The sequence below is a fragment of the Alosa sapidissima genome, chromosome 5 (genome assembly GCF_018492685.1).
Source record: "Alosa sapidissima isolate fAloSap1 chromosome 5, fAloSap1.pri, whole genome shotgun sequence".
In the NCBI taxonomy this organism is placed as follows: domain Eukaryota; kingdom Metazoa; phylum Chordata; class Actinopteri; order Clupeiformes; family Clupeidae; genus Alosa; species Alosa sapidissima.
The window spans coordinates 12,324,365-12,344,364 of NC_055961.1; the positions used below are offsets into that span (position 1 = coordinate 12,324,365).

The 20,000-nt window shown below is 46.2% G+C and overlaps 1 protein-coding gene across 1 annotated transcript in view; it reads left to right on the forward strand.

The window, feature by feature from the left end:
• The window catches only part of LOC121709095 (dachshund homolog 2-like), a 62,023-nt gene that overhangs the window by 4,185 nt on the left and 37,838 nt on the right, over positions 1–20,000 (forward strand). Inside the window, 4 exon segments of the mRNA XM_042092168.1 lie at positions 14,207–14,356; positions 15,512–15,684; positions 16,824–16,965; positions 17,208–17,273. Of these exon segments, the coding sequence (XP_041948102.1) occupies positions 14,207–14,356; positions 15,512–15,684; positions 16,824–16,965; positions 17,208–17,273 (531 nt within the window).

The window sequence follows — 20,000 nt, forward strand, 5'->3', positions numbered from 1 at the left end:
ATCCCTAGACGACAGCTGCGGAGCCTGATGTCTCTGTTTTTCTCCCCTCCTCTCTCTCCCTCTCTTGTGCTCCTTTTCTCCTCTCTCGCCGTACCCCCTTCTTTCTTTTTCTTCTTTTTCCTTTTTTTCCCGTTCCTTCCTCCCTCCCTTCCCGGGAGCTGTGTTTTTTTGGTCCTGTCCCTCTCTGATGGCAAGCTGTTTTTTTGTGAGAAACATCAAAGAAGTGGCTAATCTGTGTTTTCCCCCTCCTTGGCCACAAGTAAGAGGGGGGGAAAGAGAAAGAAAACCCTGAGCTATCTGCATGAAGCAGTTCTCAGAGATAGGCTCGATTTCAATCTCTCTCACCACTCTCTCACTCTTTCTCTCTCTCTCTCTCTCTCTCACTCTCTCTTTTTCTCTCTCTCTCTCTCACGCTTTTTCTCTCTCTCTCTCCCTCACTCTTTCTCTGTTTCTCTCCCTCACTCTTTCTCACTCTTTCTCTCTCTCTCTCTCTCTCTCTCTCTCTCTCTCTCTCTCTCTCTCTTTCTCTTTCTCTTTCTCTCTCTCTCTCTCTCTCTCTCTCTCCCTCACTCTTTCTCTCTCTCTCTCCCTCACTCTCTCTCACTCTTTCTCTCTCTCTCCCTCACTCTTTCTCTCTCTCTCTCCCTCACTCTTTCTCTCTCTCTCTCTTTCTCTCTCTTTTTCTCCTCTCCCCTCCCTCTGCACTTTTCTCTCTCAAATAGTGACCTCTGTCCACTTGAGTGAGGTCACTTTATAGTGGACTAAATAAATAAATTATAAAGGAACAGACTGACACTCCACTCTGCATTTTTTGGAGCGATAGAAAGAGAAGTGGCTTGATCATTTGATTTCTGCCAAACGGCAGAACGGTTACTTGGCTTTGCTCGAAACCTTTTAAATTGCGCTCTCTCTCTCTCTCTCTCTCTCTCTCTCTCTCTCTCTCTCTCTCTCTCTCTCTCTCTCTCTCTCTCTCTCTCTCTCTCTCTCTCTCTCTCTCTCTCTCTGTCTCTTGGGCCAGTATCAAGGGTGTTTTCTTTACTTTTCTCTACTATTCTCTCCTTTTTTTTTCTTTTTAAGAGTTGCGTTTTTATTAAGAATCTGGCAAACTATGGTCCAGAGCAGCCGCCGGGCCATGGCAGCGGCTGCAGCCGTGACGACGGCCATCTGAAAGGACGCGGCTGCTTCCCAGGGGGTCGCCGCACAGAAAAGCCACGAGGCCGCCGCCTGAGAAATGCTGTAAATATGCCTCTGAAACCCTGTTAACAAGAGAGGGCGAGATTATATATATATACATATAGAGAGAGAGAGAGAGAGTGTGACTGAGAGAGAGGGAGAGAGAGTGTGACAGAGAGAGAGAGAGAGAGAGAGAGAGAGAGTGACAGAGAGGGAGAGAGAGTGTGACAGAGAGAGAGAGAGAGGGAGTGTGTGACTGAGAGAGAGAGAGACAAAAAGGCCAGAATCAAAGAGAGAAAGAGAAGGATAAAGTGTGTATATGTGTGTGGAGTGTGTGTGTGTGTGTGTGGGGGGGGGGGTGGCGAGAAGGGGCAAAAACTAGGGGAAAAAGGCAAAAGAGGAACATGTGTTTCTGGTGGAGGCAGCGGCAGAAGAATAGCAGAGGATAGCGGCCCGACTCATTGGCCTAATGGAGAGCTGTCAGGAAAAATCACCGTCACAAATGACATCAGAGGAGGACTGATATATTTTTTTGCAGAGCGACTGACAAGTTAAAAGAGAAATCCCATGCATTATTTAAAGAGGCTCAGGAGGCTGTCAGGCACGTGATTTGCCGAGTTAGCAAAAACCAGGTGTGGGTGGAGAGGGAGAGAGAGACAGAGAGAGAAAGAGAGAGGGAGAGAGAGAGAGAGAGAGAGAGAGAGAGAGGAGATGGAAACTCACAGACTGTTTGTGAGGAGGTGTGTGTGTGTGTGTGTGTGTGTTGTGTGTGTGTGTGTGCCCGCGTGCAAGTGTGCACATATGCATGTGAGTGAGTGTGTGTGTGTGTGTGTGTGTGTGTGTGTGCATGCATGTTCATGCATCTGTTTGTGTGCATGACCAAGTTCCAAAGTAGCAAGCTGGTCAGCATTTTCTACTTCTGTCCCTCACCTCATTTAATCTCTGCTGGCGTGGTTGGAGTGCTTTGTCATTGGAGGGCGTCTCTTTCATTAGACTGATTGGGCGACACCATGGAGGAGAGCTCTTAGCCAAGGTCATCCTCTCACAGTAATCTTACCTGAAAACCAAACAAAATGGATCAGATTTTACGCCTGCTTCATCATGGCACATCACAAACAAGTCTACGTGGTAAAAGATTACCCGCTGTGGTAACATACAACATAGCGAGACAAAGAACAGATTTTTGGCCTGTGAATACTGTATGTAATATCATAGACATCCCTAGATGAAGTCGGCTGTAGTTTCCATGGACAGAAAACACATTTTTACTTCTATTTAATGTCTCACATCATAAACAAAAGTATTCTTGAGAAAGAGTGCCAGGGAAAAATAATGTCACATGATAAAGAAAAAATATATATCCCTGAGACAGAATACAAGAAATGGTTTTCATTACGTAGATAGAAAATGCAAGCCCACTGATCACTAATTCTACAATGTGCACATGGAAAATGGACAGCCTCCTCCTCCTCCTCCTCCTCCTCCTCTCCCTCCTCTCCTCCCTGTCTTCCCTCGCTTCTCTAATCTCTCTGTAACCGGAGAGGCCTCTCCTCTGTCGTCTGGCCGATAGACACCGTCACTCGATCCGCAGGAGCGGTTTGTTGTCCGTAAAATATTGACTGTGTGGAGAGCGAGGAGATGATCCTCGTCGGGGTTGTGGGTTGAGGAGGGGTGGATCGGCTTACAATGACCACCTTCCACAACCCATCCCACCCCCACGCAACTTCTCCCACAACCCATCCCACCCCCACGCAACTTCTCCACAAGGACCAAAGGTCACCTCTTGAACTTGGGTAGTAGATTGGCTGTAGGTGATTTGTGATTTGTGTCATAGACATATGTTGTATGTTGTCTTTATTGTATTTTGTTTTATTTATTTCTATATTATCATTCTATTCACTGTTATTAAAACAGTGTAATTAAAACAATGGTTCAGCATTCACTGATTTTAACACCATAGATTTTTTCATATTAGACCGTGTCTTGTAATGGGTAGATGTGTGTATATGTGTGTGTGAGTGTGTCCATATGTTACACATCAGTAAGATTATATCTGATATTTCACCACCTCATTCACTCTCTTTGATAAGAGTTCAGTTGTGCCTTGTGAGGACAAAAATATGCTCTTATAAGATCACATTGCACGTCGTAGACAATGACCCTGAAGTCTGCAATTCTTCATAGACATGACACTCGCCACAGTTAAGTGACGTGATTTTCAAAGCTTCATTGCAACTCAAGTGGTCAATCAATAATGTGTCTTAATCTCATTCGTCACTGATGGTTTTTTGAAATGGAACAGCAGTCGGAGGAATGAAAGCCCCAAAATAGCGTGACCTCTTTTTCACTCGGGTCCTCAGTCTTGAAAAGAAGAGGGGTGGCACAAACAATATTTATGGATCAAAGAACTGCTGTCACCTCGGCTGGCCGGGCTAAGTACCGCTGCTCTCCTCTGTCTCGGTATCCTGCTGACATATCAGAAATCTGCCCATTCTTTTGTCCTTTAGCAGAAATATTCCCCCATGTTCCGAGCATCAGAAATTAATGTTCCATAAATCATCTGTCTCAGTAGGACAGAGGCCACACGCACACACACACACACGTACACACACACACACACACACACACACACACACACACACACTGACCACTGTGAGGATGGGCTGCCTGCCACTAGAGATTTCTCAGAGTACACACATGCTCACACTGTTACACACTCAGATATTTTGAGCACACACAGACTGTACACTCACAGATACTCACATGTGCACACACACACATACTCACATGTGCGCACACACACACACACACACACACTCTCGTGCATGCACAGATACACACATATTCACAGATATTCATAAACACACTGAAACCACCACACACACTCAGATATGCTTACACATATTCACAGATCCTTACAAACCTATGTATGCATTTGTGAGCAGTATGCCCTCACACAAAAGCACATGTCACAATTCAATTCAGTGTACAACCTTATGCAACCCCATCAGCCCTTTCAGTAACACTTTACTGAAACCCAGTATCCATAAAGCATTAGGAACACATTTAATGTAATGGTAAGAATTCACCATGCATTGCAACAACTAACTTTACACAGCTATTTATGAATAGACATGACTGCTCTCATAAAGCATTATAAGCCCTACACATTATAAAGAACATGTGGCGAAAACAACATTTGAGGGCAAAGATGTTATGAGTGCTTTAACAGGCATTTTAATACTTATGCTTTAAGGACTTTTACTATACTATATAGTAAATATTTACTATAAACATGATATACGTATACATATAGATGCTAATAAAAATAGATTTGTGTAGACTAAACTTATGTCAGTCATGAAGCATTGTGATTCATTGTGATTCATAACTTTTTATGTATTCATAATGCATTACAGAAACAAGTGAAGTGTTACACCTCTCTCTTTGACTGTGTCTTTAGTGAGTGTCTATATACTTGTGAAGGAGAGAAGAGAGTTGTTAGTGTCACTTACAGATAGACAGGTAGAGGATTGAGTATGTGAAGGTGAACATACAGAAAAAACATGTCCAAACACATTCAGCCACAAACACACATGCACGCACGCACACATGCACACACACACACACACACACACACATACGCACACACACACTGCATTTAGTCTGAAACCCTTGGCCCTGCTAATGGGACGGTTCCTGTCGGTAATGAGATGTGGGAATTGCCCGCTCTTCCGACCAGATGATACTGTATTAACGGACCGGGGCACGCACAACGAACAGGGGGGGCAACGCGGAGCTCGTCCACCCATCCCCCCCCCCTTCCCCCTCCAGCTCCGGATCATTTTTCATCCGGACTGACACGGGAGCCAGCGCGAGTGTCCGAGAGGGGATTGATTCCAAATGAGCCTCGAAACGACGCCTAATGAAAACCTGTTAAGCTCCCCAAAACTCCTGTTCCAAACACCAAATGAGCCGCGGCCAGTCAGAGGAGAACACCTGACAGGTCCCAGGCCTGCGTTGAGATGGAAGCTTCTAGAACACCACCCCCCCCCCCCCCCCACCCCCCCCCCCCTACACCCAAAGATGATACAAGCCAGCAACTGACTTGTGTGACAATCCCCATGTTTTCTGGAGGCTGTCTTACACGCCAGCTCCTCTTCTTCTCTACTCTCTCTCTCTCTTTCCTTTTTACCTCTCCCTCTATAATCCATCCATCTCTTTCTCTCTTCCTCTCACATTGTTTTTCCACCTTTTCTTCTTCTCTTGCTCCCTCTTTCTCTTTCTCTCTCTCTCTCTCTCTCTCTCTCTCTCTCTCTCTCTCTCTCTCAAAACCGATCTTTTGGTGGCACTCATTGATATGTAAACGCATGGGCCCATATCAAAGAGACATCTTCCTCCACCGTCTGTGAAGCAAGCGCTACTTATGATCAAAGCGGGAGCCGCCGTGAGCCGTTCAAAGGGAACACGGCTCTCTGATGGCCATTAATGTCTGCCTGTGATGAGGCTAAGTGAGAGAGTCTGCACCGTCTTGGGCAACACAAAAGCCGTTGAGCGGCACAATGCAAAGGGACTCACTCAGAGGCCATAATGAGAGCCCGAATGTTTAGCCGTAGGAGGCTCTATAAATAAATCCTTGCTAATTGAGAGTGCGTGTGCGTCGTCCAAAAGTAGTTAGCGCCATATTTGAAGGAAACGAGGATATTGAGGCACTGGATAAGCAGCTGCCGCATATTGACATGAGACGTACAGGTTCCTTTTTTGTCAAGTACTTGCTTTGTGCAGTAGACACTTTTTTGAAGTGAGAGATCGATAGCCCTATTGCAGGGTTGATTAGTTTGTATTAAATATTTGGAATAGGATATGCTCCAAAGCTGTAAAACAAGACTTTGAATGATATGGTCTTATAAAGAGGTTTTAATCTAGTTATAGGTCTACAGATAGATGTAGATTGGTGTCAAATTAATTGTTTTTTGTATTTTGCTTGCTTTACCTTGTTTCAGTATTTTCTCTCATCTCCCCAAGAAGCATTGAGTGATTTTTGAGACTGTGAAAGTTTACTTTAGCCATGGAGAATACGACAGGAAAAGCTAAGGGGAAGTAAACTATGCCCAACGGTCTCCATAGACTTCACCACAGAATATCATCTGGCTTTTCTATTAAAATATAGAGTTCTCAGGTTATCTAGAGTTTGCGTCTTTCAAGTCCATGTTATTGGTGCAGCATCATTCCAATTGGGATGTGGTGTGACTGCTTAAGCTTGTGCCTCTTAATTATTCTTCACAGTCTGTCCCCCAAAGAAAACATCCTGTCAAACTCTGTTCCCTAACTGCTGAAACTGATATGATATAAACTGGTTGCCTTTTTCCTTTTCATTATCCCATAACACATTTTAGAATCCTTTGGAGTCCACCAGGGTTGAGTTTAGGGACCATATACATTTCAACACTGCTCATATTTGCCTTGCAAAAATCGGTGTGGTTCCTCTTGCTGTTCTCCTCAGACTTGTGTCAGTTCCCATGTCTTTCCCTCAGCAGCGTACGTAGAGGTGTGGGTGAAAAACAGCACTCATTTACTCCCTGTCAGATCTGTCTGAATCCTCCTGCCTCCTTGCAACTCCTCACAGCAATTAACACTTCATTAACGCCTCTCTTTAATCATTTTCACTTCCAATTCAAACGCCTCTCCCTACGCCGAGCCTCCGGTGAATTGTAGTCACATTGTTCTGGGAGGGGAATTAATGACTCGCAATTTAAATGTTTTTTTTTTCTTTTCTTTTCTTTTTTTTCTTATGCTGCTTTTTCCTCTGTTGCTGCTGCTAGTACTTTCTCCTCTTCATTACTTCGTTGTTATTGACTACAGAACAGTTTCTCAACCCCTAATGAAAACATTAGCCCTTCAAAATCACTAGTAGGTGGGGGGTGTTAGTGTAAACATATGGAGACAGGCACAGATCTGTCAATGTTCCCAGGGTGATGATACCATCTTTACCTCGATGGAAAGGGGAAAGATTTCACACCTGACAGATTGTACGGAAATAGAGTTTACTGCTGCTGGTCATTACATCCATCTGTAGTAGTCGGTCACCTCTAGCTGATGTGGTGAAGATGAAAAGTGTCATTTTAGAGTTTTCAGTGGACTGCTCTACAAGTAAGTTTCTGGAAAAGTGGGAGTCTCTCCACACTAGGGTTGATTTAAAGGGCTGAAGTGTGTGGTTAGGGCCCTGTTGAGATTTGCAGGGCCCTCTGCCATGTAGCCATGCTGGGCAGCTCTTGCATTAGTTTTAACAGCAGCATCTCCTATTTAAATCAGACCTAATAAATTTGATGAATTCTCTCCGCTGTGTCACACTAGGGAGAGGATGAACAGCACACACACCACACACACACACACACACACACACACACACACACACACACACACACACACACACACACACACAGGGACATGTCTACACACACACACACACATACACACACGGTGGGCCTGTGCAGATGTCTCATCACCATGGGGCTGATGTATGGCCTTGAAGGATGTCCTCTTCGAGGGGCTGCAGTGTCTGTGTACAAGGTGCAGGGTGTGCATATCTGTGTGTGTGTGTGTGTGTGTGTGTACATGTGTGCGCGCATGTGTGTGTGTGTGTGTGTGTGTGTGTGTGTGTGTGTGTGTGTGTGTGTGTGTGTGTGTGTGTGTACATGTGTGCGCGCATGTGTGTGTGTGTGCATATCTGTGTGTGTGTGTGTGTGTGTATGTGTACATGTGTGCGCGCATGTGTGTATGTGTGTGTGTGTGTGTGTGTGTGTGTGTATGCGTGCATGTGTGAATCTATATTTGGGTGTGTTGTGTGGGGATGGGGACATCTGTGCAGAGCAGTTCGGGTGTGTATGTAAAGGGGGGAGGACTGCTGCCAGAGGGGTGTCTGGCACAGAGAAGGGGGTACACAAGGGGCACAGTGGGCACCCCACCGATGCCCCGAAAAAATACACTGCCACTCAAACACACACACACACACACACACCCTGCCTCCACCATCATGCTACTAACCTTCAGCTGTAGAGGCAGGGGATGTGGAGGGGCAATCAGTAGCTGTCAATCTAACTGAGAATCCCTGTTTGTGCTATATAATAGTCCAGCACAACATCAGCGTGCTACATAAAGTAACCTCATATTAGTTTTGGACCTGGTGTAGCCCAGAATCACACTTTGAAATAGCGAGAATTAAGATGAATTTGTCATAAAAGACTACAAACCCTAGAGCTAAAACAAAAAGGCAACAACCCCCTAAACCTTAAACTTTAGTTAAAGTTAATAACAGTTTATTGTACTTAATATTGTGAAGTTAAAATATTGCTCTGTAGCCTCTTTGTCATACAATGCAAATGAGGAAGGTCAGTCTGAAGGTCAACCCTATAAGAGTCCCACCCAAAATCCCCCCCCCCCCCTTCTCCCCCCTTACACCCCCCCACCCCAATTAGCCATGCCTAACCAACTGAGATCTGAACAGCGCCTGGCCTGCCACACTGCCATTCTGCCACACTGACCAGAGCGTCCACCCCCCCCCCCCCCCCCACACACACACACACTCCCACCATTTTCCCTTTCTTAGACACGAGAGCAGATTTGTTATTAAAATGGATTTGCAAGTGCCTTGTTGAACGTAGGGGGCCTGCGTGTTTGTTTGATAGGTGTGTTGTGTGTGTGTTGTGTGTGTGTGTGTGTGTGAGGGTGGGGTGGGGTGGGGTTGAGGTGGAGTGTGGCTGTGTGCGGGTGGCAGTGGGGGTGAATTTGGCCAAAAGCACAGCTGTACTGCCTGCTGCACTGATTGCCTTTGCCTTCCTCGCCCTCATTTATCTTCATTTCTTCCCAATTACACCAAATTAGCAATAGTCTCAGTTGCATTACCAACTTAATCCCCGTTTTTTCTGCGGAGGCCGGCATTATGCGGTGGCAGATGATTCCTTGGCGGGAGTCGGGGTAAACAGCCATGAAAATGCCACCCCGGCAGATGGCGAGGCCCACAAGAAATATGACAAACAGAGTGCCAGCGTGCCGCCCTCCACCCGCACCCGCTACAAGCTGTTAATGTGCTCCCGGACAGTGTGTGTGTGTGTGTGTGTGAGTGTGTGTAAGAGAGAGAGAGAGAGAGAAAGAAAGGAGTTAGGGAGGGAGAGAGAGAGAGAGTACATGTGTGTGCCTGCGTGTGTATGTGTGTGTACTTGCTTGCATGCATGTGTGTTTAATTGTAAATTTATCAGTGCAAAAGGAAAGAGAGAGAGAGAGAGAGAGTGTGTGTATGTGCGTGTGTGTGTGGGGAGAGGGGCACACACACGCGTGCATTAATAAACAGGTGCCTTTTTATGCTGAAGTGTTGTTGTATGTGTGTTTGATGAAATATATAAAAGTCATATGAGCAAGAGTGTGTGTGTGTGTATGTAGCCCTGGGTGTGTGAGATTATTCTAGCCTAGACTGGCATTGCGGTGATAAAACGGAGGCCATATTCCTCTGTTTCTCAGCCCGCTCCCACTGAATGACTCCTCAGAGAGGACTAGACTGGGAGGTGGAGTCGTCATAAAATGAGCTTTTTGACCTCTTCATTAGCAAGCGAGAAATATAATTACTCCTGCAAAGAAAGAACTCTGTGAATTCCAATGCCTCAATTAATGGAGCTGAACGAGATCGGCTCAGTATTCACAGTTTCACTCTGCAAGGCTCTCAATGAGAAAGAGCTGACATTTGTACAGTAGATCTGCTTTATACTTCCTCAGGAGTGTGTGTGTGTCTGTGTGTGTCTGTGTCTATGTCTATGTCTTTGTGTGCGTATGTATGCAGCCCTATCGTGTTTTCTTCTTATAAAGCATAGAATGCGGACTAATGGCAGCATCACGTATGAAAGAACTGAGCACACACCCCATCTTAATATGGACGTTCTGACCGTAGAGCAGGGCACAGAGGACAGCGGTGAATCACTCACCCGAACGTTCCCATCTATCTTGGGCTGGCCTCAGACCTGCGTTTGCCTGTTCTCCACATGCACTCATCAAGCTCTATTTACACAAACCCCGAACACCAACACAGTTCAGTAAGAGCCAGCGCACCAGCAATATGCATCATTAGCAGAGGGAACGGAGCGCATGGGGAGAGGAGGGGAGAGGTTTTTTTTTTTTTTTTGCTAACTGACCCCCTCTGACGGGAGCAGTCTGACACAACGCCGTCCGCTCCCTGCCTGCCCGGGTCTGGCCGCGTTTCGTTCGAGGTTTGTTTTGCGGAGAAGTAAACACAGCGTGCACTCACACACTCGAGAGGCCGGGCCCCCCTCCCCCCTCTGCCCCAACCCAGTGATGGGCCCTCTCCCGTAAACAAAATGCACAGTTTGTTTACCCCCGTCTCTCACGCACACTAGCAAGGGTCAGACTGTGCTGTGCTTCCCCCACCACTCAACCAACCCACCCCCCCCCCCCCCCCCCCACCACCACCATTCCAATCCCGAGTCACCTGCTAAGCATGGCCACTATGAGAGGTTAAAACTCACAAGTCCAATCCAGCTCTGTTTTAAACAAATCGTAATGGATTTACAATACTTGGATTTATTTATGTAGTCTCTAAATATGCCAATTTATATGACAATTTATACATTTATAAAGCATGAATAAAAACAACAACAGTGGAGCAAAGTGCAGTAATATTGTAGGACCTTTGCAGAAAGAAGTCTATTTTAAATGTACACAAAGAAGCAAGACATGCCATCACATGTAACACAGTAAGAGTCAACTTAAATTATCACATCATAAAATGAAAGGAATGGAAGACAACCAAAGTAATAAAAACACTCAAAAGCACCCTTGTGTCTCACTGTCAAGAGTGAAGTCTGTTGTGACCCAATTAGTCACAAAGCTTTTGTATAACTTAGCCTGATAAAAAATATTGTTTTGGGTTTGTATTCTTTTGCCAGTGTTCTCAAAGGTGTTGCTGTAACTGAAACCAGTGAGCCAGTAACTGCCAAGTTGACCTGTCTAGCCCTAGGTGTGTCTGTCTGGCTGGCTCTCTGTCTTCATCACATGTTCTCCTTCACTGTAGTTGTGCACTCAAGGTAGTGGAGTTGCATAAGGAGTGTTGGCCTCCATAAACTCTATTGTTTTTACTGACGCTCCACACTGGAGTTCCTTTTATATTCTGGATCTCCGGCCTATGTCACGCCTCTGTTGTTGATAAGAACGTGATGCTACAGTCTCTTCCAAACAGACCAGCGTTAAAGATGACCATTTATCTATCTGGCTAGCTTCACATTTGTTTTCATGACCCTGTCGTTCAGGCGTAGAATTAACCCCCAAAACAAAACAAAAACAAAAGCAAACAAAGAACAAGTAAAACAAAATGCTTCGTTGGAGATGTAAACCTGCTCATTGAGTTGAGACCCTTGGCACGGTAGTGGACAACAAACACAATCACGTCCTCCTCCGGCCTGCGACAATCGATAAAAGGGGTGACCCTTCTCAGCACTGGCTCCCTAATACACCCCAGTGTCCTTGGATCCCCGTGTCTTAATTGATTTCTCGCCGATGAGAAAAAAGTGTTTAAAAGTGGATGGGAGAAAAAAAAATGAACGACGAGGGACATTGGGGAAGGGGGGGGGGGGGGGGGGGGGTGAGGCGATGCAGGACATGGATGAGGGATGGGTGGGGCTGGTTAATTATGGACGTCGGGGGTTGGGGAGTTGTGGGGGGTCTTTAAAAAGGATTCTGTTAACCAGCTCTGGCAGCGGGGGACTGGGGAGGGCCAGCGTGATGGACACATTCTCAAAGCATGACTGACGGACAGACAGGCTGCAGATTCGCTATGTTAATGGTCTCTCTCTCTCTTTCTCTCTCTCTCTCTCTCTCTCTCTCTCTCTCTCTATCTATCTCTCTATCTATCTCTATCTCTCTCTCACCTCGTATCATATCTATCCATCTCTCTTTCCCTCACTCATCCTCACCTACTCTTACTCATTCCCTCCCTCACCACACATCTCTCTCTTTCTTTCTGTCTCTCTCTCTCTCTCTTTTCGTTCTCGCGATCCATCTCTCTCTCCTTCCATGCTGGCACCATCGTTGGCTAATTACAGGGCCAGCCAGCACTTGAGGAGCCTTTGGACTCGGCCCAAATGGGCCATCAGCACCAGCTCTGGAGATGGTTCAGCCAGGCCCGCTCTGATATACGGCGCCGACGCGCACATCAGCACACGTGCCGAGGTTCTGCCGCTGTCGTTTCGGCCGCACGAGGTCGGCAGTTGAGTTATTGGGTGTCCAATAAAACACTCTAAGTAGGAAGTGTTGGTTTTCTAGTTTTTTCCCTCTGTTCTTTTTTTTTTGGAAAACGTTTGGAAGACTCGATAAAAATGAAGTGTCACAGAATAAGTGTTCATATGTTTGAATACTTAACATACTTATTGGCTACTTAACTCCGATCATCTTTACTTGTTTGATCCCGTTTGTGTTGAAGTAGTGTGTTATTTTGGAGTCGTATGAGAAGATTGGCCATTCACAAACAGAAAATGCTGGACTAATAGAGTGATTACTGTGTAGAGTTTTAATGTGATCATCAACACTCCCAGTGATTCTCTCTGTCACGTTTACATACTCACACTCATTTATTCACACAGTACGCTGCACAGTTATTTACACACACACACACACACACACACTTGCACAAGTGTCTATCACACACCACACATTTCCACTCACAGCACACTCTCATATACTCTTGAAAATACTTTTAGCGTATTGTTTTGTATGCACATACCCAGATACACACATACACTGTGTTACAACGGGTTTAGTATATGCATACACACACACACACACACACACACACACACACTCTCACAGCCACACATGCATACTCACGCTCATACACCATGGTCTCAGGTGTTGAGCGCCATCATTAGTTTAGCTGCCTGTTTTTTGCTCTCATTCAAACAGCTCCCTGATGAACGGGCCGGGATTCTACAGAGGAAGAATTTAATTCGCATTATTATTAAAAGAATCACTCACCGCAATCTGTTGCAAAAACACCATCTGTTATTGCACTCCCAGGACTTCTCTTGCTTATTAAGCAGAATTATACAATGATTTCGATTCCTCCTCCTCCAGTTTTGACTCTCCCCATTTCCCTGCACCATCTACCCCCCTCCTCCACCACCTCCACCCCTCACTGCGGTTCTACTTAAGTCAATTCATGCCCCCCCAACCCTCTCTCCAACCCTCTGCAACCTGGTTCTCCATTGCATTCTGTTTTATTGATTTATTTATGTATATGAGACACTCTGGCCCAAGCGAGATTGACTGGAGTGGGTTAACCCTTTGGTGGAAACAATGCCGTGATTCTCTGTCTTGTAAACAAGAGAGTAGAGCCTCATTTGTATGGTCGTGCCGGTGTTTTGTGTTGTGTATGGGGACATGTTATACATAAGGCTATACTTAAAGAAACATTATAATGGCTTCTCACATTATTACCATTTTGTACGTATGCAAATGATATATCCGATTATCATAATTGGTCCCTGTACAAATCTGTGTGTCTACACGGTGTTGTCTCTTGACACAAACTGGTGGTGTTTCAGCCATCATTTTATGAGTTGCCAACATGGTCAGAGCCGGTCAATTTCGGTCAATTTCCGTACGGTGAATTTCCGTACTGTGAAGATTCTGTCTCAACATCCTCGCTGACCTTGCATATACCCAAACACTGTTTGTTTCCATTTGGTGATTTTAGGCCTGATTAAGATATTTGCAGTTATATTATAGTTTCTGTAGATCTTGTATACTGGTAAGGAGGTTTGTATCTTGATGTCCAGCCTAGGCAGAAAATCAACTACCAGACGTTTTGGCCAGATTACGCAGATTATTTTAGTCCTGTAGAGGTCAGACTCCCGTCCTTTGTTATGGCCTACCTTCCCACAGTTTCAGCCTGCTTGTACTGCTCCATCATCTCACAGGTCGAGCCACCCATTCACTCTCTCCCTGCTTCCCTGGTGTCTCTCTCCCCCCTCCCCAGGCGGCAGTGAGTCCTCCTGGGACAAGGAGAAGCTGCAGTCCCCTCCCTCCTCTGGGCAGCACGGCCTGGGTCCTGCTGGCCTGGCCGCCCAGCACGGCTTCTCCAGCGCCCACCTTAGCTCTCTGCAGCAGAACCACCTGCTGGCCAACCGTGAGTCCCTCTGGCCCTCAACAGACCAATCCCCCTTTTCCTCCTTACTGTCCTAGCCTCCCTCCCTCCCTCCCTCACTCACTCACACTCACACTCACTCATTCCTTCACTCCCTCCCTCCCTCACTCATTCCCTCATTCCTTCACTCCCTCCCTCACTCATTCCCTCATTCCTTCACTCCCTCCCTCACTCACTCACTCATTCAATCACTTACTCACTCACTCACTCACTCTTCTCTTGCATTTATTCCCTCTCTCACTTCTTCACCTACGGGCCAACCATTGGATCCTCTAGTTATCCTGCCCCCAGCCTTTATGACTTTATCTCCTTTTACTCCCTCCCTCACTCACTAACTCACTCACTCACTAACTCACTCACTCACTCACTCATTCCTTCACTCCCTCCTTCCTTCCCTCACTCCCTCCCTCACTCCCTCCCTCCTTCCTTCCCTCACTCCCTCCCTCACTCCCTCCCTCCCTCACTCCCTCACTCACTCCCTCCCTCACTCCCTCACTAACTCACTCACTCACTTGTTTTTCCCCCTTCATTCCCTCTTGTTGCCTGCTCCTCCCTCCTTGAGTGTCTCTGTTCATCCCCCTCTCCATGCTCCACCTCTCATCCATGTTCCTCCCTCTAGTTCAAGTGGAGTCACTGAGTAGACCTAGTTCAGTTCTTACAATGAAAAATATCCACTGTTCTACTAGGCTCATGTATGAGTTTACATAATGGTTCCTTGCAAAAATACTTTGCTGATTGCTATAAATAACAGACCTGAGAGTAGAATAATATTTGACATATTTATGCAAATCACTTTGAACAGTAAATACTGTATGTCTGCATGTGTGGTACCCATTAGCAAAGATACTCTCGTTTCAGGCTAATACAGCATATTCATTCAATAACAGATTGTCCTGAAAATTACATCAAAACATTTACAGCACTGAAATGGAATCATTTACAAATCAATTTCATGCCCATATTCGCTCCCTCATTAGTGTATGGTTTAGCGATTAGATATTCTCAATTTGTTGAGAATAATTATGTTCTGTTTTTTGTGTGCACACTGAATATAAAATTCACTCTTTCTCTCTCTCTTTTTCTTGCTCTCTCTCTGTCTCTCTCTCTCTCTCTGTCTCTCTCTCTCTCTCTCCCCAGGTCTGGATCTGCCCTTCATGATGATGCCCCACCCCCTGCTGCCCGTCAGTCTGCCACCAGCCTCCGTTGCCATGGCGATGAACCAGATGAACCACCTGAACACCATCGCCAACATGGCGGCTGCCGCTCAGATGCACAGTCCACTGTCCCGAGCCGGAGCGTCTGTCATCAAGGTAGGGCACAAACAGAAGGCAGCCATTCACACACATGCACACACACACACACACACACACACACACACACACACACACACACACACACACACACACACACAATCACAGTCATTGAACCTCCTCACCTCCTTTAGCTTCTATACTCATACACATATTCTAATTAACACCACCATGTCTCTCACCAGGCAATGACACACATAACCACACAACACATACAGATAGTAATGTTTGCTAAAGGCCTATAGAACAGCACTATGATCACACGTAAATGGAAGCACTGTGTTGAATTCCAGTTCAGTTACATGTTACTGTGCATGTCACATTCTAAATGACGGGTCCTGACACTTTGGAACCTCACAGCAAGCCTCTTACAAACCCCTCTAATGCATTCAATATTCCTCTAGTCAGAAGCTAATTGCTAACATTATCTCGTGGAGAACTAGAGCCGTGTGTGTGTGTGCTTGTGTGCGTGTGCGTGTGCGTGTGCGTGTGCGTGTGTGACATGTAGCACCACAGGCAAGTTGTAGGAGGAATTCCTTCCTGAGACAGTAAAGTCTACAGAGCCGGAGAGATGAGAGAGAGCCCTGTGCCTCTGCTGACAGCTCACACGTGCGGAGAGACACACACACACACACACACACACATACTGTCTGTATTCCGCATGGATTGCACACAGTTTCTGTTGCTGTCGAGAGCTATCATACGAGCGCTTTTAGTATTTACTCTGGATTTGAAAACGTGTGTTGTTTCTCTGAGCTCTGTGGAGAGGATGTCTGTGTGTGTTCAGGATCACTCCACAGAGAGGAACAAAGAGACTGAGACAAGCTAGAAGTGCTACAAGTGGAGCTTTTGTGTCTTAATGGAACTCGATAGCTGGGGGCGTGCAGTGTGATATGTGTATATATTTAATTATGCTTGTGTCAGATATGCACTCAATGCACACTGGTACATGTATACACACACACACACACACACACACACACACACACACACACACACACACATACATATGCACACAAACACAAACAAACAACACATTCACAGTACTTGATTTTGTGTGTCGTATGTGTTAGGGTATAGCTCTGTGATGCTATTGTTTGAAGTCTTTCTGTGTGTTTTGGTGTGCGCATGCGTTCCAGGAGTGTGTGCAGGACAGTCCTTCTCCAACTCCATCCCTGGAGGAAGGTCCTCGCCCGGCTTCCCAGCCCTCTTCACACTCCCACCCCAGCAGCTCTGCCTCCAGCTCCCCCAACCCCCACACACAGAGCCCCCAGCGCCTGGGTGAGGAACACAAACACACACACACACACACACACACACACACACACACACACACACACACACACACACACACACACACACACACAGACAGAGCCCCCAGCGCCTGGGTGAGGAACACACACACACACACACACACTCTTTCACACACCTACAGCACTTTCTCTACACCCGCAGACCTACACTCATGCCTCAGTACTGTTCCCTCTCCTCTTCTCTCCTCACACCTCCTCTCTGTTGTGCAGTGCTGAATCCTGCTGATGGAGAGATGGACACTGGCATTAACATGAAGAAGATCTTGAAAGACAAAGGTAAGTACTCTGCACCTCTCAGAGTGTGTGTGTGTGTGTGTGTGTGTGTGTGTGTGTGTGTGTGTGTGTGTGTGTGTGTGTGTGTGTGTATGTGTGTATGTGCACACATGCGGCTATTGATGATATCCATGGGCTCAGTGTACATTCTTGTGTGCTTTGGTTTGGGTTGTGAACATGAAGCAGATTCGAAAATTGCGATTTCAGCGGACACACGCAAACACCACCAAGACAGGCGCTCTGAACCCCTGCTGTTGAGCATCTCCATAACATTTCTTAAGGCCGTACCTCCACCCCCACACCCACGCACACCTACCCCGGTCTCTCTACAGCGGCGTTCAGCGCCAGCGTGAAGCGTTGAACAGCACCCAGAGACCTCGCCGACGCCGCGCTTAGCGTCTCCACGGAGGTGTGAAGAGGGCCGCGGCGGCAGCAGCCCCCGGTCGCACCATTAATCCGGATCACCGCGTTCCGCCGGTGGTCGCACACCACCACCACTCACCCCCCACCTCCCCTACGCGCGCCTGCTCCTTGTTACCACGCAACAAGTTGCCACGGTTATGGAGTGTGTAGCATAGCAACCCCTTCCTGCATCTGTCTCTGTCAGGGGGCTTGGGGCTAAAGGGAGGCTGAGCTGATGCATCTCAGGAGGGGGGGGGGGGGGGGGAGCTGGCAGAGGGAGAGAGGCAGCGCTAAGCCCTGGGGTACCAGAGGAAGAGAGAGAGAGAGAGTGTGTGTGTGTGTGTGTGTGTGTGTGTGTGGATTAATATACTGTGTGTGTGTGTCTGAAAGTGTATGTACGAATGCGTGTGTGTGTATATAGTGTGTGTGTGTGTTTGTGTGTAGTGTGTGTGTGTGGGTGTGTGTGTGTGTGTTTGTGTGTAGTGTGGGTGTGTGTGTATGTGGGTGTGTGTGTGTGTGTTTGTGTGTAGTGTGGGTGTGGGTGTGGATTAATATACTGTGTGTGTGTGTCTGAAAGTGTATGTACGAATGTGTGTGTGTGCGTGTTTGTATATAGTGTGTGTGTGTGTAGTGTGTGTGTGTGTGTGTGTGGGTGTGTGTGTGTCTTTGTGTGTGTGTGTGGGTGTGTGTGGGTGTGTGTGTGTGTGTGTGTGTAGTGTGTGTGTAGTGTGTGTGTGTGTGTGTGTCGTGTGCGTGTGTATGTGTGTAGTGTGCGTGTTTGTGTGTGTGTGTGCGTGTGTGTGTGCGTGTGTATGTGTGTAGTGTGCGTGTTTGTGTGTGTGTAGTGTGTGTGTGTGTGTGTAGTGTGTGTGTTTGTGTGTAGTGTGTGTGTGTGTGTGTTTGTGTGTAGTGTGTGTGTGTGTGTGTGTCTTCTGAGATAGCCCCTCCTGTCTTTTCCGCTCCTACTTGTGTGCACTAATTCAGCCCGAGCTGAACTGCTAAAAGCAGATTAGATAGAGTAGCCTTTACATCATGTTTATCTCCCCACTCTGCCCGAGTCCTCGGAATAAAAGAGACAGACAGAGGGTGCTTTTGGAATCGGAATCGCAGCGTTCGCCACGGAGCCCTTTAATCTCCAACAAGCAGTGTCACATTTTCTAGAAAGCCTTCTAGAATCCACACGTATAAATCTAGATTCCGCACAGATGCAACTCTATGAAGTAGATGTAACGTTACAGTGCTTGGCTATGCACTTGTGTTGATCATGTCAGGAATATTTCCCTCTCACTAAAGAGACTAATAAGACAGGCACTAAAGTGAGGGAAGAGGCAGACAGTGTAAGCGAGGTTTTCTTTTTCTTTTTGAATGCCGGATATCATAAGTTATCTCCTCTGCAACTGATACGCTTTGTTCTGAGGTCACTTATCTCTAGTGTGGAGACCGTTTATTATCGGTGTGGGCGGGGGGTGGATAGTGCAGCTTGTCTCGGTCATAATTCATCACTGCCAGTCTGTGACCTGCTCTTCCTATCTTATGACATGGTAATCATGCGAGGGTGCTGTGCTGTGCACACTAGTGGCTTTTAGTGAAAATATAGGGCCAAACTCGTTTCAATGCTTCACTTAAGGGAAGAGGAGAGATAGACTTCTCTGCATAGTCTGTCTGCCTCTTCACCCCCTCCATGTTTGGATACTGTCTGTCCACTAGCCACTTTTTTACCACTGTCTTTATGCCTCACTGTTTGCGTGCTATATTAGCACATTAGCACATATGCATAACCCCTCCCTCCATGCCACAGCCGATCTGTGGCCACCTTTTCTTAAAATAGTTATATATATATATATATATATAGATATATAGATATATAGATATATAGACTTTATTCTTGCACTGTTGCACTGTTGGACTTATTCATTTGCACTATCACCATGACACTCACTCACACAGAGCACCTTACTCTTGCTATGCACAGAGAATCACAGGCTCAGTCCCTGCCTCAGTCATTGCAAGCTCCTCTTGATTGATTAATCACCACTATGTGGATACTGTTTTTAGAATTGATTTAGATTAAGTGTTAGTTAGTATAATTTGTATTTTAGTATATTCTTTATCTTCTACTGTCCTTATTGCTTAGTTGTGTTTTTATATTATATACTTTTAATTACTTTTTCTGCTGTTAGTGAATGTGTGTGTGTTGTCTGTATGCTACTGAGACCTTGAATTCCCCCCTAGGGATCAATAAAGTATCTATCTATCTATCTATCTACACAGCAGATGAAATAAAATGAGATTCAAAGAATGTCACTGATGTATGACGTGAGGTTCATA